This window comes from Notamacropus eugenii, chromosome 2 (assembly GCF_028372415.1).
Source record: "Notamacropus eugenii isolate mMacEug1 chromosome 2, mMacEug1.pri_v2, whole genome shotgun sequence".
In the NCBI taxonomy this organism is placed as follows: Eukaryota; Metazoa; Chordata; class Mammalia; order Diprotodontia; family Macropodidae; genus Notamacropus; species Notamacropus eugenii.
Genome location: NC_092873.1, coordinates 82,842,063 through 82,863,652, shown reverse-complemented (window position 1 = coordinate 82,863,652; position 21,590 = coordinate 82,842,063). Strand labels below are relative to the sequence as shown.

The following is a 21,590-nucleotide window of genomic DNA, read 5'->3' as shown; positions in this document are numbered from 1 at the left end:
TCTCCATGGAGGTTCATGGAGAGGCTTTGTTGTTTTATTCATAGATCAGGACAGGCAGAAAGGATTTCATTTCAGTTCAAGTTATCTCAGAGAACTACTTCTGGGCTTTGGTTCTTTGATTTCCCTTATGGAGCCAAAGAGATATTATCGTCTGCAGGTATGCATGGAATGGAGGAGAGTGAATCCAAATAGATTTAGATGACAGCATATCTGATTGAAATGAATTTAGAATAAATTTCTCTTAAAGAGAAGAGGTACAAAGAGTCATTAGAAAGAAGTGAGACAGCATTTTGAGAACCTCCTTCATCACACATTCCCAAAGGAACAGAATAAGGGAGCACAATGCTGGCCAGTGGAACATTGCAATGTTTTCTTGTCCATTTACATAATATAAATCTAAACTATAAAGTGTGTGAGTACACGTGTGTGTGTGTGTGTATGTATGTGTGTGTTTGAGAGAGAGACAGAGAGACAAAAATAGAGACATAGAATCCTCAACAGTTTATTTTTACACATAGTCAACATGAATAGAAAGTTAGCTGTGACAGAAGTCTAATTTACAATGGCAACATTAGAATTTCCATTTTGCCTGAGTGTTCATTGCTCCTTTTGCTTTGACAAATCTCAGACAATGAAAGATAAAGCCATTGACTGGGAAGATGAAAAAGAAAGTTTGTCTTTGCCTGACAGCATGAAGAATGTATTAAAGTTAGATCTTGTTGAAGAATTGTAGCCTCTTGGAGATTAGCCTCCTTACATTATCAGGGTGACCACCCAGTAGAAACCATAGCATATATGGGAAGAGCACTGAAGCAAACATGAGTTCCAATTCTCACTTTGACATTAGTTCACTGTGTGTCTTTAGGCAAGTCATTTAACTGTTCTAGGCCTCAATTCCTTTATCTGTAAAGTGAAAGGATGATGATTCTATGATTTTATACTCTATGATTTAATATTTAGGATTTTTAATAAAAAGAACTAGATTTAAATTTGAGTTTTTTCTTACTATGTACACTACCTTAGTGATAAGTCCCCTTACCACATTAAATGCTAAGTCACTTAATCTTCTAGGTTCTCAGAGTCCTCAAGTATGAAAGAAGAGGTACGATCTCTAAATTCCCCTCTATGGCTAAATCTTATAATTGGTCTTTTTTTTTAAGTCAGTACATGGCAATCAATCAGAGTTTATTTAGTGCCTCCTACTCTTAAGAAATGTGCTAAGTATAAGAGAAGCAAAAACAAATGAAAAACACAAGTATCTTCCCTCAAAGATCTTACCAGGAAGATGACATGTATGTATCAGAATTTATGAAGAAACGCAGGGGCATATGAGATAGAGAGCAGGTCTTTGAGTCAGGTAGACTTGGATTCAAGTTCTGACTCTGACACACACTGGCTGTGTGAGAGGCATGCCGTTTAAAGCTTATGCTCCAGGCCCCTCTCTAAGACTGTAAGTTGCAGACCACTTCCAGAACTACATTTGTCGAGGTGATTTCTTCAATGTCAGTGCCCTGGTGTAGGACTTACTGCAATGAAAAACCAGATCCAGACCAAAACTAAAAACGTCAGTGTATATACCTGCAAACACTTGAGATTATAGGAAGAAAAACTTATTAGAAGTAGAAAGAATGATTAGTATGGGCCTACTGGGCCTTTGCCCCAGGGTACAAAATTTGGAGGATACTAACAGCACCGTCCCAGGGGTCACTTGCTCAGCATCCTTCAGCCCTCCCTCAGATAATCTCCTTCCTGCTTAGCCTTTGATCCAGTCCCAGCTTCAGCCCCTACCCCAGTCCCAGCTTCAGCCCCTGCCCCAGCCCCAGTTAGTATTTAACCTACAGCAGAGGATCTTAACTTTTTGATAACTGCTTTTGAAACATTTAGGTATTTCATTTTATGCATTTAAAAGTAGTATTCTGAGAAAGGATTCATAGGCTTTACCATACTCCCCAAAGTGTCCAAGACATAAAAAAGCTTAAGGATCTTTTCCCTAAAGGGTGCTTCCTGCACTCAGGAGCAACATGTCCAGCTTTCCCACCCCCGCCAGTGATGAAGCCTTTGCCAATAAAGAAATTGGCATCCCAGGATATCCTTCTCTTCTGTGATGGCCATATGCCAAATATTCACTCCAATTACTTGCCCATGTGCAAAAATGGCTAACTCTCTCCCCTTTCTCCCTGCCCTTAAAGCTGCTATTGAATTGTATGTGTCAAACTTGAGACTAATATAAAACATGAAGCAAAGAGGAAAAGGTATTTTACTAATTTTAAATAAGCATTTTCCTTCCTTTGACATTATTGCAAAGAGTCTTTTTGTAGTTGTTCATTTGTCTCAGTTGTGTCTGACTCTTTGTGACCCTATTTGGGGTTCTCTTGGTAAAGATACTAGAATGGTTTGCTATTCCCTTCTCCAGCTGGTTTGTTTTTGTTTTTTACAAATGAGGAAACTCACGCAAACATTGTTAAGCAACTTGCCAGGGGTTCCACAATTAATTAGTGCCTGAGGCTGGATTTGAACTCATGTTTTCCTGATTCCAGATGGGATACTCTATCTATTGAGTCACCTAGCATACCTCCTTTCTTAATTTTTTTTCAGTAGCAAGCAGGAGACAATCAGTAATTTTAAGTGTAGATTTGATTTGGAATTTTGAGTTGTATTGCATAGTCAACTATTATTCATCACAAAATTTAAAAAATTCTTAACTTTCTTGGTTCCTGGGAAATTAAAATTTACTCAAAATATAAAATAAATAATTATCAGAAATGAAAAATAATGGAAAATGATAGAAATGTTTTAAAAGTGATAGAAAACGGATAAATTTGCTATATTGCTAAGTAGCCATATTGTTTCATAAAAACAATATGAAATTTTGCTCATGTGCTGCTGATTCTTCCTTTTTTCCCCAATCACCTTATCCACCAGAATATTGGCAATTATATTTTTGACAAAGCATTTGAGCTTTCCAGCTTTAAAATTCTAGTTTCCTCTGCTTATCTAGGTCTTTATTCTTGGTTTTGTCCTGCTGTGTAGTCAGAACATAATTTTGATTATTCTTATCTTTTATGCTGCTGTTTCCCCAGACAAGTACAGTTATTTTAGTTTTGGAGAGTACATCCATCTAGGCAAACTAAAAAGGGATAGAGGTCTAGAGAAGGGAAACAAAGCAACAAGCATTTATCAATCACTTACCCTTCCATAGGCTCTATGCTAGCTCCCATGTGTTTAGTAGAAAAGTTGTCTCTGCTTACTTTGAATGTCTAAACCTATTTATTCCTCTTGGGAGCAGCTGCAGTGGATAGAGCACCAGTGCAGGAGTCAGGAGGACCTGAGTTCAAATCTCACCTCAGACACTTGACACTCACAAGCTGTGTGACAAGTCACATAACCCCAATTGCATCATCCTGGGTCATCTCCAGTCATCTTGTTGAATATCTGGTCACTGGATTCAGATGGCTCTGGAAGAAAAGTGAGGCTGGTGACCTGCACAGCCCTCCCTCCCTCAAAAAAATGTCAAGTGTAAGTCATGTCATTATTTCTCTGATGGAATGGTCTTCTTTGGCAACGAAGGATGAATACACATAGGTGTTGTTGCGGATAATGCCTTGCATCTGGAGTCAGGAAGACCTGAGTTCAAATGCAACCTGAAACACTTACTAGCTCTGTAATCCCAGGCAAGTGACTTAATTCTGTTTGTCTCAGTTTCCTTCTCTATACAATGAGCTGGAGAAGGAAAAGGCAAATCCCTCCAGTACCTTGTCCAAGAAAACCTCAAATAGGGTCATGAAGAATTGGGTATGACTGAAACAACAACAACAATGATTTACTCTACTTGAGAAGAAGAATTTCCTCCTTAAAGCTAAAGTCTAAGTTCATTACTGGTATGTGAACATCTGCTTAAACTTTCCAAGTTTAAATTCCCTTATCTATAAAATGAGGATAATAATAGTTGCCCTACGTACCTTACTTCATACTTATACCAGATTGTTCTATTATCAATCTACTAGAATATTTTTTTTCAGATTATGTTTCTCTTCTTTTTGTCTTAATTTTTTAAAAAGTCATTATTTATATGTCTTTAATATTAATTCAAACTTTTTGAGTTGTGAATTCTCTCTCTCCTCCCCTTCCCCCACACACTGTGAAGACAAGAAATGTGACATTAATTATACAGCTACTACTTACCTGGAAATTTCTCCTTGTGTTAAAGCCTCTTTTTTCCCTCTTATTTCTTCAATCTATTTTTGGTGCAATTCTCTGGTAGGAAATTTTTTTCCTTTCCCTTCTCTTTGTGTGATTTTTTCAGTTTGTTTTGTTTCTTGCTCCTTTGAGGTGATAAAGGGGAACTGAGCTTATACCTGACCCCTCAGTGATCCATCTGTCCAGAAGTCCAAGGTTAAGCTCCTACTTGGTATATTATTATTCCTTTTTTCTGGGCACCAGCACTGCTTAGTTTGAACATCAAGACTTCATGCAGTAGATACGAAAAAGAAAGCAAACATATGTAAGATGTATGTAAATGTGTGTATTTTAAAACCTATGACAGAAACGATCTTTTCTTATTCCAGCCTCACTTAGCATTTCTTTGTGTGTTTGTTTCTTATAATGAATTTTGTTTTTGTGAGTGAACTGGTTGGTATATGCTACTGATTGGACTTCTTGTTCTCACTTTATTGAAAACTCCTTGAAGAAAGGGACAGTTTAAAAAAGACTTTTTTATCTATCTCTGATACTAGCACATAGTTTTCAGATGGTAAAAATTTTTTAAGCCAACTTAATTTCAACAGATCATGAAATGACGTAAAGAAATCTTATAATCCATCCACTTGTTCTTAGACAACTAGCTTAGATTCAGGAGAACAAAATGAGAATCCCATCTCTGACACTTATTAGCTGCATTTCTCCATCCAGTTACTTTACCTCTCTGAGTCTTAGTTTCCTTTTCTGTAAAATAAGGATTATTATCTCTCACTGGGTTGGTTGGAGGAAAGCTCCTACTCTTAAACTGCTAATTGTAAGATGAAGTGATGATATTGTTGATAGTGAGGATGTGATTTCTCACAGTCATTAGGCAGTGACTAGCATTACTAATTAGGATTAGAAACCATGTCTTCTATCCCTTATTTCTTCAATTCAGGGGTCTTTTCAACACACTGCACTGTTATTTCAAAAAGATATGAGTCACTATTAGAAGGGTAATACATCCTATAATATTCCAGTAATTTATGAACTTACAATTATTGATATATAAGGTACTAACTTTTGTTTTGGATCAAATTAGTGTTGAAAAAGAAAGAAAAAGTATTTTTGTTCAAATGTAAGGCATTCCAGGAAATGTTAATAGATGCAAGGTATTGTTTTTATAATAAATGAGCAATTCTATGTAAAAGTGAATAAGAAAATAACTTTGGTTTGATTAAAAAACTATTGAAATATGTTTATTAAAGAACACAGTTTTCAAATTACATGAATAGTTTTGGACAGAAAATAAACCATAGCATATATATTGTGTTACAAACTCATTATAGTAAAGATATAGAATGACAGTTCATTGGTGTGTAAACATTTTGATACTTTAAGGATATCAGAGAAGGACCCTTTTATTAATTAAAAACTTAAAAAATGAGTACAAAGAAAAATCATTTTAGGGACATAAAATGGATAGTGAACCATATTCTGAATTTAAGAGTCTCTTGTTTCACTTATATTCCATAGGGTAAAACCAAAAACCTTGGAAATCATATAATTATTTGGAGACAGAGTGATGATTAAGATGTCTGGTTGATTTTGTAGGGGGAATTTATTAGGTGAAGGGTGAGTCACTGAGTGCTGAGTGATTTTATTGTTAGCCACTGAAAAATGTTAGGAGGTTGAGGCTAAAGAATAAAGAACTTGGCAAGATCAAAGAGACAGAAAGGGGGTTAAAAATAGCTTTGTCTGACTGCAGGAATAGCAATTACAACAATCAATTGACAGAAGAATTTAGAAAAGTGATCTCTGATTGGTTGGAGAGAGATTTGACTCCACTGAACAATTACTTCAGTTCTAGGTATTCTTCTCCATTTCCTCATAGGGTGATGTTTAAAAGAGATGAAACCTTTTAGGAGTGGCCTGTTGCTCTTTGTTGCTACCCCTGTTGTGAAATGGAAAGGCAGAAAGGGAATAAAAAATATTATACAACTTCTCTATAAGAAGAGGTGCTGAATTCTAATTAGATGATATAAAATCCTGGTGAGTGAAGAGTTGGCTGTGTTCCCTTCCCTTGACTAGAGAGTCAACTTAAGAATGCTTTAGAGTGTTTGCTATGTAACTTGACTGGAGAGGACAGTGCAGTGGTAAGTTAATATCTCACTGGACAAAGAGAGTCTACTGAACCTTGGAGTTCTTTGACTTAAAGGAAGCTGCTAACCCAATGAGTAGTTTGACACTTTTAAATGTCCCTTTAAGGAAGACTGGAAGTTAAAAGAGCTTTTAAATGTTATAACATTTTGTGAGGAGAAGAGGATTTGTCTGACTGTATAGTGATGATGATCAGTAGGAAAATAGATAGCTTTTGAATGGAACAGTGACATGAAAGCCTGTAATCCAGACTTGCAAGTTATTCCAAGAACAAAGAGTCAAGTTGTATGCATGTATTACTTCGTAGCATTCAGTTTATTTGCCCTTTAACATACTCATGTGTTTTCCTGAAAGATTTCTCTAAGTATGTGCCCACTTTTCCTCACAGATGTTGAGTACCTTGGAAGAGTGTTACCCAGGTTTATGTGTGAACTATTTATTTCTGTATTGGCATTATTATATGAATACTTGTTATTATCGTTTTTGCATTATTTCCAAATAAATGGCTATGTGTATGATTTTAAGATATTATTGTGAATGACTGGTAAGTGTAGATGAAGATACATTAATGGGGGCTCAAAAGGTGAAATGATAAGTGGGACGATTGTATTTTTTTTACAGCAGGGTTGCTTTGGCATAGAAAATTTGAGTAGAACCATATGGTGGTGCTCCTTCACTGTGAAACTAGACTTTCCAGTATGAGGTTAGGGTAGAATGAATGAATCAGTGCACAGAGAGAATAAGTGTCCATGTGATTGAAGTAAGGTATTTCATATATTTACAGTACAAGCTATAAGGTATACTAGGCAAAGCTACCCCTTGCTCTTATTACAGATATTTCTCCCAATGAGTCAAATTATAATCCATTCATGCCTGCCTATGCTATACAACTCTTGTCCACATCCTCCTATAATTTCAACACAAGGGAGTCTACTCAATGTTCTAACAAGCTTGCTTGAGCTCTCTTGACTTTTTGTGGATATCAGTAGAGTAGGCCAGTTATAATCAACTTTCTTTCATTCTGCAAAAAGTTTATTTTTACAAAAATGCAGTCATTCTAGATCTGTTTTTTTCATATTTGAATATTTTAGTGCATTAATAAATTGAAAATCATGGAATTATACACACATACAACTTGATTCTATGATCTCATTGATCATGACTTTGTTCTGCCCAGTTGTGTGAACCTGAAAATACATCAGTGCCTATCAAAGTAGGTAAAACTGTTCCATTTTGTTTCTTCTCTAGAATGAAACTATAGTGACTGAATTTCTCCTGCTGGGCCTGACCAATATACAGGAGCTACAAGCTATTTTGTTTGTAATCTTCCTCACTCTCTACTTCATCAGTCTAGCTGGAAATGGTGCCATTGTGATGATTATCATCTCTGAGCCATGTCTCCATTCCCCCATGTATTTCTTCCTTGGCAATCTCTCCTGCCTAGATATCTGTTACTCCACAGTGACAATGCCCAAGGTGCTAGAAAACTTCCTTTCCACCCATAAGGCCATCTCATTTCTGGGCTGTATCACCCAGCTCCATTTCTTCCATTTTCTTGGTAGCACAGAGTCCATTTTGCTTGCTATCATGGCTTTTGACCGCTTTGTGGCCATCTGCAATCCACTCCGCTACTTGGTCGTCATGAAACACCAAGTATGTCTTCAAATGGCCACTGTGGCCTGGGTTATCAGTTTCTTTTATGCCTTAATGCATTCTATCATGACTTCACAATTAAACTTCTGCCAGTCCCATCAACTCAACCACTTCTTGTGTGATGTCAAACCCCTTCTGGAATTGGCCTGTGGAAATACAGTTATCAACCAATGGCTCCTTTCTGTGGTCACTGGCAGCATCTCCATGGGAGCCTTCTTCCTGACCCTTCTCTCATACTTCTACATTATTGGTTTTCTACTTTTTAAGAGCCACTCCTGGAACATGATCCGGAAGGCTCTGTCCATATGTGCCTCTCACTTCATGGTGGTCTGTCTCTTCTATGGACCTGTGGGTTTCACTTACATCCGTCCTGCTTCTGGCACCTCCATGGCACAAGATCGGATAGTTGCCATAATGTACAGTGCTATCACTCCGGTATTAAACCCATTGATCTACACACTGAGAAATAAGGAAGTGAAGTTTGCTTTCAAGAAAGCCTTTGGAAGTCTTTTTTGGAAAAACTGAGATGCATCACTATTTTGACCTCAGGCTTTCCACTAACACATCCTGACCTTCATTAAGCTTTCTTCCTTCATTTCCACTTATACCGTGCTCTTAGTTTCTAACTACCTCTCAGGAATTTGTGTCATCTAGCAAAAGTATTCTGAGCAAAGGAGTATGGACACATTCTAATGGTACATTTAAAAAGATTTGCCCTATTTTAAGTAATTATAAAAAGTTTTTTTTCTAATATGTAAGCACTCAATTTGTGATCTAAGAACCTGGTTCAAAATCAAAGGACTTCTACTTACTACTTGTGTTTATTTGGGCAAGTAATTTCACCTCACTGTGACCCAGTTTGGGGTTGGATTAGATGATCTTTAATGCTACTTCTAGCTCAAAAACCACATAGTGATGTGAGTTCAAAATTAGTTGGACATGCACTTTGATTTAGGGCATGCATTTTTCAGCAGTTATATTAAGTCATCCATATTATCTCAGTCAGTCCTCTTTGAGAGCAAAGTTGTGGGGTTTCAAGATAGCTAGTTTGGATTATGATGTATTCTTTGTTTAATAATAATAAGCAGAATTTATGGAATGTTTATTAAAAGACCAGGAACTTTATCTTCTTTCATCCTCACAACAGCCCTGGAAGATGGATTTATTATCCTCATTTTAGAGTTGAGGAAACTGGGGCAAATAGAGCTTAAGTGAATTGCCCAGGGTAATGTGGTTTCTAAAGTTTCTAAATTGGACTTGAACTCAGGTCTTCCATATTTCAGAGCCAGAGTTTCATCCACTGTGTAGACTGCTTCTAATTCTCTCTCTCTCTCTGTCTCTCTGTATGTCTGTCTGTCTGTCTGTCTGTCTGTCTGTCTCTCTCTCTCTCTCTCTCTCTCTCTCTCTCTCTCTCTCTCACACACACACACACACAACCACACACACACACACGCATACTAATAATTTCTACTAGACTGTAGATTTTATACAAGGTGTGCCCTTTAGTGGTGGTCTACACAGAACCAAAACAATCAGTTTAATATTTCCACTAGTTGGTTCCTTTGTCTTGTTGTTTAGCTCTTCAGTCATGGCTTACAATTTATGGCCCTGTTGACCATGGTATGCTAATTCTATCCATGGGGTTTTCATAGCAAAGATACTGCAGTGACTGGACTTCTGGGAACCAGGATGGTGGATTAAGCAATAAATTGCTTTAGTTTTCCAATATTCATCTCCAAGCAACCAACGACTCACAAAATTGTGCCTAAGGCCAAAATCTGGACCGATGAGCCTAACAGAAAGAGTAGAGCAGTCTTTCACCCTGGAAGACTTGGAGAATCAGCAAGAAAGGTCATATCACTTGAGTAAAAGGGGAATGTATTCCATATAGTAAGTATCCTAGCAATTCAGCAGCAAACCCCACCTCAGCAAAGTAGTGGGAGATCCTGAGCCCCATAGTGGTGGATTAGGCAAATGCAAACAGCAGGATCCCCGTGGCATCAGCAGAATCCAACTCTGAGAATCAACATGTGCTTCGGTACAGCCCTGGGTGAGCAGGCATCCTGTGGTAGTCAGATCTCCAAGTACATCAGTGGTGTCCCACTTGGGCATCTTATGGCAACTGGACCTCAATGTACTTTGGGGTGGATCAGGTAAATTACCAGACCCTTATGACCTCCAGCAACTGAAGCCAACCCCCATGTCACACCTATAGTGCACCACCAGACACAAGAGTTCCTTGTCTGCCTTGGCAAAATCAGGGCAACACTGGGTTAATAGCCTGGGCCTTCAGCCACTGGCATAAGAAGCCTGACATAGAACTCCTTCCATCCTGGGAGCAGAGGTCAAATTAAAAAGAAAGGAAAAAGGCCAAAGAAAGCAGGGAACATGAGCAGAAAAACATCAAAAGAAAGAATCTAACCACAGAAAGTTACTATGGTGACAGGGAAGATCAAAAGAGAAATTCAGAAAAGAACAACAATGTCAAAGCATCTATGGGCTAATCTCCAAGGGAAAAAAAGCCTAAAAAGAACTCAGGGAAGAGCTCAAAAAAGACCTTAAAATCATATAAAGGAGGTTGTAGAAAAATGGTGAAAAGAAATGAGAGTAATGCCAAAGAATTAGGGAAAAAGACTCAACAGCTTGAAAAACTACTTAAAAAGTAGAATTAGATGTATGGAAAAGGAGATTCAAAAATCTATTGAAACAAACAACTCCTTAAGACTAACTGAGGAGACCAACACCTGAAAATTAGAATTTGGCAAGTGGAAGCTAATGACTCTATGAGACATTATGAATCTATCAAATTAAAAAGAATGAAAAAAATGTAAGAAAATGTAAAATACCTTAAGGGAAAAAAAACAACTGATCTGGAAAACAGGTCCAGGAGAGACAATATCAGAATCATTGGACTACCTAAAAACCATAATAAAAAAGAAAATCTGGACAGCATCTTTCAACAAATTATCAGGGAATACTGCCCTGATATCCTAGAACCAGAGGGCAAAATAGGTATTGAAAGAATCCACTGATCACCCCAAGAAAGAGATCACAAAATTAAAACCCCAAGGATCATTATAGCCAAATTTCCTTTTTTCATTATTATTTTCTTTGTCTTTAGTGTTCTACATTCACTTCCATATAACATTCATTATTCCCTCTCCCTCCCCTTCCTTCCCCCCTCCCTCTCTCCTCCCTCCCTGAGATGGCATACAATTTTATATAGGTTCTACACATATATTTCTATTAAATACATTTTCAGCTTAGTCATGTTGCATAGAAGAATTAAAATGAATGAGAGAAATCATAAAACAAACCAAAACATAATAAAAAAGAAAATGATCTGCTTCATTCTGTGATCAAATTCCATAGTTCTTTCAATGGATGTGGAAGACATTTTTCCTTATGAGACCACTGGGAATTTTTTAAGTCCTTGTATTGCAATGAAGTTCTAAGTCTACCAGAAAAAATCCTCACACACTGTGGTTGTTGCTGTGTACAAAGTTCTCCTGATTCTGCTCCTTTCACTCAGCATCGGTTCATATAAGTCTTTCCAGACCTCTGTGATGTCTTCCTGCTCGTGACTTCTTATAGCATAATAGCATTCCATTGCATTCATATATCACAATTTATTCAGCCATTCTTCAATTGATGGGCATCCCCTTGATTTCCAGTTTTTGGCCACTACAAAGAGTGCTACTATACAAATTTTTGTACAGGTGGGACCCTTTCCCATTTTTATGATCTCTTGAGGATACATTCCTAGAAGCAGTATTGCTGGGTCAAAGGATATGTACATTTTTGTAGCCCTTTGGGCATAGTTTTAAATTGCTCTCCAGAATAGTTGGATCAGTTCACAGCTCCACCAACAGTGAATTAGTTTTCCAAATCTCCCACATCTTCTCCAACATTTATCATCATCCTGCTTTGTCATGTTAGCCAATCTGATAGCTGTAATGTGGTATCTCAGAGTTGTTTTCATTTGCATCTCTCTAATCAATAGCCATTTAGAGCATTTTTTCATATGACTATAGATAGCTTTGATTTCTTCCTCTGAAGATTGTCTGTTCATATCCTTTGAACATTTATCCATTGGGGGATGACTTGTATCCTTGTGCATTTGATACAGTTCTCTATATATTTTAGAAATGAGGCCTTTATCACAGACACTAGTTGCAAAAACTCTCAGTTTTCTGCTTCCCTCCTAATCTTGGTTTCATTTGGATTGTTTGTGGAAATACTTTTCAATTTAATGTAATCAAAATTATATATTTTGCATTTTGTAATGTTTTCTATCTCTTGTTTAGTCAAAAAGAAACAGAAGCATAGACCAGTGGAATAGATTAGGTACCCAAGACACAGTAGTCAATGAATATAGCAATCTACTGTTTGATAAACCCAAGAATCCCAGCTTCTGGGATAAGAACTCACTGTTGGATAAAATTCCTGGAAAACTGGATAACAGTATGGCAGAAACTAAGCATAGACAAATGCCTGACACCATACACAAGAATAAAGTCCAAATGGGTACATGATCTAAGTATAAAGACTGATACTATAAAGAAATTATTGGAGCAAGGAATAGTGTATTTATCAGATTTATCAAAAATGGGGCTCACATTCTTAATTTGACTTGGTCATGATACTTTAGAAACTATTCTGGAGTAAGCCCAAGTTAGTTTTGTATATAGGGAACTGAAAAATATACAATAAAAATTGACGCATAGCCCAAAACAGGGTTAGAGTTAGGGTTAGCTATTGAGTGCACAACTTTAGAGTATGGGAAGAGGGAAGGACAGAACTTTTCGTTCAAGAACAAAGACATGGGAGGAGATGATTTTGCAATGGAGAGATGACCTTCAACTTGCAATAAAAGATCTGATAATTCCTCTTCATTTGTCTGGACTTGTCTGTTCATACCATTCAATTCACTTAGGAAACTGATTAGAGTGTCTTAAGAATATTTTTAATAGTTCTCCTTAGGGAAAACATTGGTTATTCTATGTAAAACAAGCTAGTTGAATTCTTTTTGTGCTCTCTTCAATAATGAGAGAAAATAGTCTTTCCAGAATATATTGCACATGCTGACAATTAATGGGAAGCTTACTGGTGAGGTTTTGAGTGATGATACCAGAGCATTTAACTCCTCAGGATTGCCTCTAGACCTCTAATAGAAAAAAGTAGTCAGTTGCTTTTTAGGGAACTAGTCTGCCAATTTTAATGGGGTTTGAGGGAATTAACTTTGAAGGGGGTGCTATACCATTTTATATTATATTTTATATTTCTTCCCTGTTCCTCCCACATTTACAGAAATTCTTTATTCCTCTGGAGGATTGTTAACAGTTATATTTCAAGTTCTTCTAGAACAACATCAATAGAAATAGAATGAAAGAGTAGCATAAGGATTTATCTTAGATATCAGACTGGAAACTGATCATTTATTTGCAATAACTAGATAATGATTTTATGGTGGGTTTATTACATTTCCTGCTCTATTTGACTCAGGCCCTCCTGACTCCAGGGCTAGTGGTCTCTCTACCACGTCACTTAGCTGCCCCCCTTCGTTCTTGTTTGTATAGATGTTTACTTGTATACCCTGATTATATTAGACAATTTCCCATCATTTCTAACCCCTGTATTGCCCTTCCTCCCCATTTCCATGCTTTTCTCAAATGTAATATTTCCACTCCTAGCCTCTGTCTCACTGGACTCCCCCTATGACTTCTGATCATGTTAAGATTCAGAGGCGACACATATATCATCTCCCTATATTAGGATGTAAGTAGTTTATCTTTGTTTAGTCTTTTGTCATTGTTTATCTTTTCTCCTGTGCTTAATCTTCAAAACTTCAGTGCAGCTTAATGGCACTCTATTTCATTAAATGTTCATTCTCCCTCTTCCACTCCCAATATTTCCTTCTTCCCCAAAACATTATATTCTGTCTTCTGGGGTCAGTCATTCTTGGCAGTAAGTCAATATTCTTTTCCTTATGGAATACTGTATACTAAGCTTTTGGGTCCTTTATAGAGATGACACCCAAAATAATTGTGATGCTTACTGTGGCTCCCGAGTGCTTGAATTCTTTCTTTTTGGCTTCTTGCACTATTTTTTCCATAATCTCAAAACGTCATAATTGGGGTATGATAGTCCTGAGAGTTTTCATTTCGGGATTACTTTCAGGAAATTCCCAGTCTGTTCTTTCTACCTCTACTTTGACCTTCGATTTTTTTTTTTATTTTGTAATGTTTAACAATCACTGCCATACAATTGTGATTTTATCCCCCCCACCTACCCCCCACTCCTCCCCTCCCTCCCCACGACTGCATACAATTCTGCATAGATTCTACATACACTTTCCTATTGAGTATATTTTCACTATAGTCATGCTATGTAGTCAGACTAAGATAAATGAAAGAAATCGTATAACAAATCAGAACATGATACACAAACACATACACATACACAAACATGATCTGCTACAATATGTGAGTGACTTCCATATTTCTCTCTCTGAGTGTGGCAGGCATTTTGCCTTGAGATCCTCCATTGGGATTTTTTTTTTTTTTTTTGGTAAGAAGTTCTTGTGTTATTACACAAATCTAAGTCTACCAGAAAAAACTCTCACACACTGTGGTCGTTGCTGTGCATAAAGTTCTCCTGGTTCTGCTCCTTTCACTCAGCATCAGGTCATATAAGTCCTTCCAGGCCTCTCTGAAATCTTCTTGTTCATCATTTCTTATGGCACAATAGTACTCCATTACATTCATATACCATAATTTATTCAGCCATTCCCCAATTGATGGACATCCCCTTGACTTCCAGTTTTTGGCAACTACATAGAGTGCTGCTATAAATATTTTTGTACATGTGGGACCCTTTCCCATTTTTATGATCTCTTGGGGATATAGTCCTAGTAGCGATATTGCTGGGTCAAAGGGTATGCACATTTTTGTAGCCCTTTGGGCATAGTTCCAAATTGCTCTCCAGAATGGTTGGATGCGCTCGCAGCTCCACCAACAATGAATTAGTGTTCCAACTTTCCCACATCCTCTCCAGCATTTATCATTTTCTTGTTCTGTCATGTTTGCCAATCTTATAGGTGTGATTTGGTACCTCAGAGTTGTTTTGATTTGCATCTCTCTAATCAATAGTGATTTAGAGCATTTTTTCATATGATTATAGATAGCTTTACTTTCTTCCTCTGAAAATTGCCTGTTCATATCCTTTGATCATTTATCCACTGGGGAATGACTTGTATGATTATACATTTGGATCAGTTCTCTATATATTCTAGAAATGAGGCCTTTATCCCCAAGCTTAGCTGTAAAAATTCTTTCCCAATTTACTACATCCCTCCGGATTTTGGTTGCATTGGGTTTGGTTGTGCAAAAACTTCTCAGTTTAATGTAATCAAAGTTATTCATTTTGCATTTCATAATGCATTCTATCTCTCCTTTAGTAAAGAATTCTTCCCTTCTCCATAGATCTGATAAATACACTATTCCTTGCTTCTCCAGTTTATTCATGGTATCAATCTTTATACCTAAATCATGTACCCATTTGGACTTTATTCTTGTGTACGGTGTCAGGTATGGGTCTATGCCTAATTTCCGCCACACTGTTATCCAGTTTTCCCAGCAATTTTTGTCAAACAATGAGTTCTTATCCCAGAAGCTGGGGTCCTTGGGTTTATCAAACAGAAGGTTGCTATATTCCTTGCCTACTGCATCTTGAGTGCCAAGTCTATTCCACTTGTCTACCTCTCTGTTTCTTAGCCAATACCAAGTGGTTTTGATAATTGCTGCTTTATAGTACAGTTTGAGGTCTGGTAGCGCTAGGCCACCTTCCCAAGCATTTCTTTTCATTAGTCCCTTTGATATTCTGGACCTTTTGTTTTTCCAAATGAATTTTGATATTATTTTGTCCAGCTCTAGAAAGTAATTGTCTGATAGTTTAATTGGTATGGCACTAAATAGGTATATTAATTTGGGTAGAATTGTCATTTTTATTATATTAGCACGGCCTACCCATGAGCAACTAATGTTTTTCCATTTACTTAAATCTGAATTTATTTGTGCAAAAAGTGTCTTGTAATTGTGTTCATATAATCCCTGGGTTTGTTTTGGCAGGTAGACTCTTAAGTATTTTATACTGTCTACCCTAACTTGAAATGGGATTTCTCTTTCTATCTCTTGCTGTTGGACTTTGTTGCTAATATATAGGAATGCAGAAGATTTGTGTGGGTTTATTTTGTACCCTGCAACTTTGCCAAAGTTGTTTATTAATTCTAGTAATTTTTTACTTGAATCTCTGGGATTCTCTAGGTAAATCATCATATCATCTGCAAAGAGTGATAACTTAGTTTCTTCTTTGGCTATTTTAATTCCTTGAGTATCTTTATCTTGTCTAATTGCTACAGCTAACATTTCTAGTACCATATTAAATAATAGTGGTGATAATGGACAACCTTGTTTCACCCCTGATCTTATTGGGAATGCATCTAGCTTATCCCCATTGCATATAATGCTTGCTGAAGGTTTTAGATAGATACTGCTTATTATTTTATGGAAAGTTCCCTTTATTCCTACATTCTCCAATGTTTTTAGTAGGAATGGATGTTGTATTTTGTCAAAAGCTTTTTCTGCATCTATTGAGATAATCATGTGGTTTTTGTTAGCTTTGTTGTTGATGTGATCGATAATGCTAATAGTTTTCCTAATATTGAACCAGCCCTGTAGTCCTGGTATGAATCCTACCTGATCATAATGTATTAATCTCGTGATAAGATGCTGTATTCGTTTTGCTAGAATCTTATTTAAAATTTTTGCATCTATATTCATTAGGGAAATTGGTCTATAATTTTCTTTCTCTGTTTTGTCTCTTCCTGGTTTGGGTATCAAAACCATATTTGTATCATAGAAAGAATTTGGGAGGACTCCTTCTTCCCCAATTTTCAAGAATAGTGTATGTAGTATTGGAATTAACTGTTCTTTAAATGTTTGATAGAATTCACTTGTGAATCCATCTGGCCCTGGAGATTTTTTCCTAGGGAGTTCATTGATGGCTTGTTCAATTTCTTTTTCTGAGATGGGGTTGTTTAAGTATTCAACTTCCTCTTCTGTTAATCTGGGCAATTTGTATTTTTTAAAATATTCATCCATCTCGTTTAGATTATCGAATTTGTGGGCATAAAGTTGGGCAAAGTAGTTTCTAATTATTGTTTTAATTTCCTCCTCACTGGAGGTGAGTTCACCCCTTTCATTTTTAATATTAGTAATTTGGTTTTCTTCTTTCTTTTTTTTAATCAGATTGACCAAAGGTTTATCAATTTTATTAGTTTTTTCATAAAACCAACTATTGGTTTTATTTATTAATTCAATAGTTTTCTTAATTTCAATTTTATTAATCTCTCCTTTGGTTTTCAGTATTTCTAATTTGGTATTTACTTGGGGATTTTCAATTTATTCTTTTTCTAGCTTTTTCAACTGCAAGCCTGTCATTGATCTCCTCTTTCTCTATTTTATTTATGTAAGCATTCAGAGATATAAAACTTCCCCTAATAACTGCTTTTGCCGTATCCCATAAGTTTTGGTATGTTGTCTCACTATTGTTATTCTCTCGAATGAAATTGTTGATTGTTTCTATGATTTCTTCTTTAACCCAACCCTTCTTTAGAATTAGATTATTTAGTTTCCAATTGATTTTTGGTTTCTCTTTCCATGGCCTTTTATTACATGTAATTTTTAATGCATTATGATCTGAAAAGGATGCATTGATTATCTCTACCTTTCTGCACTGGATTGTGAGATTTTTATGTCCTAGTACATGGTCAATTTTTGTAAATGTTCCATGTACCGCTGAGAAAAAAGTATATTCCTTTCTATTCCCATTTAATTTTCTCCAAAGATCTATCATATCTACCTTATCCAGAGTTTTATTTACCTCCTTAACCTCTTTCTTGTTTATTTTGAGGTTGGATTTATCGAGTTCAGAGAGGGGGAGGTTGAGGTCCCCCACTAGTATAGTTTTGCTATCAATTTCTTCCTTCAACTCCCCCAACCTCTCCTCTAAGAATCTGGATGCTATACCACTTGGAGCATACATGTTTAGTAATGATATTGCTTCATTGTCTATGGTGCCTTTTAGCAGGATATAGTTTCCATCCTTATCCCTTTTGATTAGATCTATTTCTGCTTTTGCTTTGTCTGAGATTAGGATTGCTACTCCTGCCTTTCTTACATGAGCTGAAGCACAATATATTCTGCTCCATCCTTTGACCTTTATCCTATGTGTATCCCCCCGTTTCAAATGTGTTTCTTGTAAGCAGCATATTGTTGGATTATGGCTTTTAATCCATTCTGCTATCCGTCTCCGTTTTATGGGAGAGTTCATTCCATTCACATTCACAGTTATGATTACAATCTGTGTATTTCCCTCCAACCTCTTTCCCACCATTTGTGCTTTTAGCTCTCCTGTCTCCCTTCCCCTCCTCAATAGTATTCACTTTTCTCCCCCTCCTCCTGCAGCCTTCCCCTCCTTCTTTTGACCCCCCTCCCTTTTACTCCCCTTTACTCTTATTGCTTCTTTCCTCCCTTTTAGCCACCCTCCCCTTTCTTCCCCCTTCCCCTCCTACTACCTATAGAGCTAGTTAGGCTTATCTACTTAAGATTATTGTTCCCTCCTTTGAACAAATCAGATGAGAGTACCTCTCAAACAGTGCTCATCTCCCTCCCCTCCTTCCCTCTACTATAGTTTTGTACTTCTTCCTGTGATATAATTTGCCATTTTCTGCTTCCCCCTTTCCGCACCTCCTATTGCATTCCCTTCTCATACTTAAATCATATTTTTGACATGACATCATTTACTTTATGCCCGTTCCCTCTACATATATCCCTTTTATCATAATAGCTGCACAGTTCTCAAGATTAACAGGTATCATCTTCCCTTATAGGGAGGTAAACAGTTTGCCCTAATTGAGTAGCAAGTTTTTGTTTTTTTTTGTTCCCCTCTGTTTACCTTTGTATGATTCTCTGGAGACCTGCATTTGAAGATCAAATTGTCTATTGAGTTCTGGTGTTTTGGTCAGGAAGCTCTGGAAATCCCTTATTTCGTTGAATGACTTTCTCCTTGCCTGAAATATTATGCTGAACTTTGCTGGGTAGTTGATCCTTGGTTGAAGTCCCAACTCCTTTGCCTTACGGAATATTGGGTTCCAATTCTTTCGATCTTTTAATGTAGAAGCTGCAAGGTCCTGTGTGATCCTGACTGTGTGTCCTTGATATTTGAATTGTTTCTTTCTGGCTGCTTGTAGTATTTTCTCCTTCACTTGATAGCTCTGGAATTTGGCAACGATATTTCTTGGGGTTTTGAGTTTGGGATCCCTTTCGGGAGGGGAACGGTGGATTCTTTCGATGACTATTTTGCCCTCTGAGTCTAGTACTTCTGGACAGTTTTCCTTGATGATTTTCTGGAAGATATTGTCCAGACTCTTTTCTTCATCATGGGTTTCTGGCAGGCCAATAATTCTTAGATTTTCTCTCCTGGATATATTTTCCAGGTCAGTTGTTTTTCCAATTAAATATTTTACATTTTCTTCTATCTTTTCATTCTTTAGATTTTGTTTGACTGATTCTTGTTGCCTCATTGAGTCATTAGTTTCTACTTGCCCAATTCTAATCTTCATCGTAGTGTTTTCTTCAGTTAGCTTTTCCATCTCCTTTTCCATCTGACCAATTTTTCCCTTTAGGGAACTATTTTCTCCATTTAATTTTTGTACTTCTTTTTCCAATCGACCAATTTTCCCAGTTAGGTTTTGGGTTTCCTTTTCCATCTTATCAATTTTCCTAATTAGGTTTTGGGTTTCCTTTTCCATTTGATTAGCTCTTCCTTTTAGGGAATTATTCTCTCCAGTTAATTTTTGAACTTCCTTTTCCATTTCTTCAATTTTCTTTTTCAGGGTGATGTTCTCATCAGTGAATTCTTTTTTTATAGTTTTAAAATCATTGGCCAGTTTTTCTTTTATATCCTTCTTCAGACGTTCCAGGTAATCTAGTTGTGCTTGGAAGAAATTCATAGTCCCATCTGAGGTTTCAGATGGAAGTACAGTCTCAGCCCTAACCTCTTTGGTGTTTGTGTTTTGGTCCTTATCGCCATAGAAAGATTCTATGGTTTTTTCACTTTTTGTCTGCTTTTTCCGATTCATGATGTTGGCTGAGTGTTGTAGCTTTTGGTTCTTTCAGTCAGAAGGTACAGATCTTTAAGTTGAGCTGATGTGTGTCTGGGCTAAAAGCAGGCTTTTGTTTTTTGTTTCCCCGATCAACCCTGGGGTTAGCTTGTTAGGTGTGTGGGAGGTGTGGTCTGGTCTCAGGCTATCTCCTCAGCTGACTTGAGGCAAAGGCAAGGTCAGGGGATGGTAATCCCAGCTTCCCTATTGTCTTCCCTTTTCCCCTGGAGGGCTGGGGCACGCCTAGAAGCTAACGCGTGTTCCCACCCCTCCTGGGGCTCGTCTCCTGGCTCTGAGGCTTGCCTGGGTCTCAGTGCGAATTTTCTCTGCCCTGGGTCGTCTGTCCCTCCAGATCACCTCCACCACAGTAGGAAGAATTCCCCTTTGCCACTTTTCCAGCCTCTGGTGTTATGAGACCACCCCCCCCCTTCTGCTGTTCCCGCTGATCCAGGATTAATCTGGGGAAGAATTTTATGGTTCCCTCACGGTCATCAGGGGGGAGGAGAGAGCACTTACTGATCACTCTGCCATCCCAGTTCCTGGAAGTTCAAGTAGTGACCCACCGAAGTCCGTCTTCAGGCTGAAGATTTCAAGGGCTGCTGCAGTGATGTCTGGCACTCAGCGGCTCTCACCGGCTCGGCCTGGCTTATCTCCTGCTCTGCTGGTCTCACCCGCCACTCTCGGGCTCCTCTGGTCCCCTCTGCCCTGCCGCGCTGACCGCGCTGCGCTGTGCGCCGGGGTCTTACCCCCGCGGAACAGATCTCTCCCGTGGACCCTCCGGTCCAGCCTGGGCTCCGAATCCGTCAAAGTCCGTCACCCACTGGATTTTACTCCTCCAAAGTCTGGTCAGACTCTCCCCGCAGAGATATCCAAAGGAGTTTTTCCAGGAGCTTAGGTGAGTCGTTGCTTTCACTCCGCCATCTTGTCTCCGCCCCCCTTGACCTTCGATTTTAAGAGATCCATCGAGTTTTAACTTAACATTCCTTGAAATATCATGTCTAGAGGCAGAACCAAGATGGTAGAGTAAATGCAGTAACTAATCTCTCCTAAGTTTTCCTCCCAGAAATTTTAAAACAACACCTCAAAATAAGTTCTGGAGGGGTAGAGCGAGCAAAAGAATAAGATGAAGCAATTTTAAAGCCCAAGACAACTTTGAATGTTAGAAGAGAATGTTTATTTCACTGGGATGAGAGTGTAGTGCAGTCTATTCATGACACAGGTGATTGTAATAAATCAGCAGTAGGCCTTAGGGGTGAATAAACTGGCAGTGGAAGCTTCCTGAGATGGTAAGGGAGTCAGAGAGCTGGCTAGAAGGAGATTAGAGGTGATTGCTTACTGGCACGGGGTGCAGAACTCTGTTGTGTTGCCCATATGCAGT

At 37.7% G+C, this 21,590-nt stretch overlaps 1 protein-coding gene across 1 annotated transcript; it reads left to right on the top strand.

The window, feature by feature from the left end:
* Window positions 1-631: 631 nt before the first annotated feature.
* On the top strand, window positions 632-8,514 carry LOC140522705 (olfactory receptor 12D1-like). Its single transcript, XM_072638015.1, has 3 exons — window positions 632-700; window positions 7,585-8,172; window positions 8,257-8,514. The coding sequence occupies exons 1-3, from the start codon at window positions 632-634 to the stop codon at window positions 8,512-8,514; spliced, it is 915 nt and encodes a 304-aa protein (XP_072494116.1).
* Window positions 8,515-21,590: the final 13,076 nt, after the last annotated feature.

What these genes read in the sequence shown, in the direction of transcription:
- LOC140522705 (XM_072638015.1), top strand. Translation starts at nt 632, where the DNA reads ATGAAAGATAAAGCCATTGACTGGGAAGATGAAAAAGAAAGTTTGTCT. An exon ending in TGCCTGACAGCATGAAGAAT is followed by an intron (nt 701 to 7,584) that starts GTATTAAAGTTA and finishes TTTCTTCTCTAG; the next exon opens with AATGAAACTATAGTGACTGA. An exon ending in TCAACCAATGGCTCCTTTCT is followed by an intron (nt 8,173 to 8,256) that starts GTGGTCACTGGC and finishes CTACTTTTTAAG; the next exon opens with AGCCACTCCTGGAACATGAT.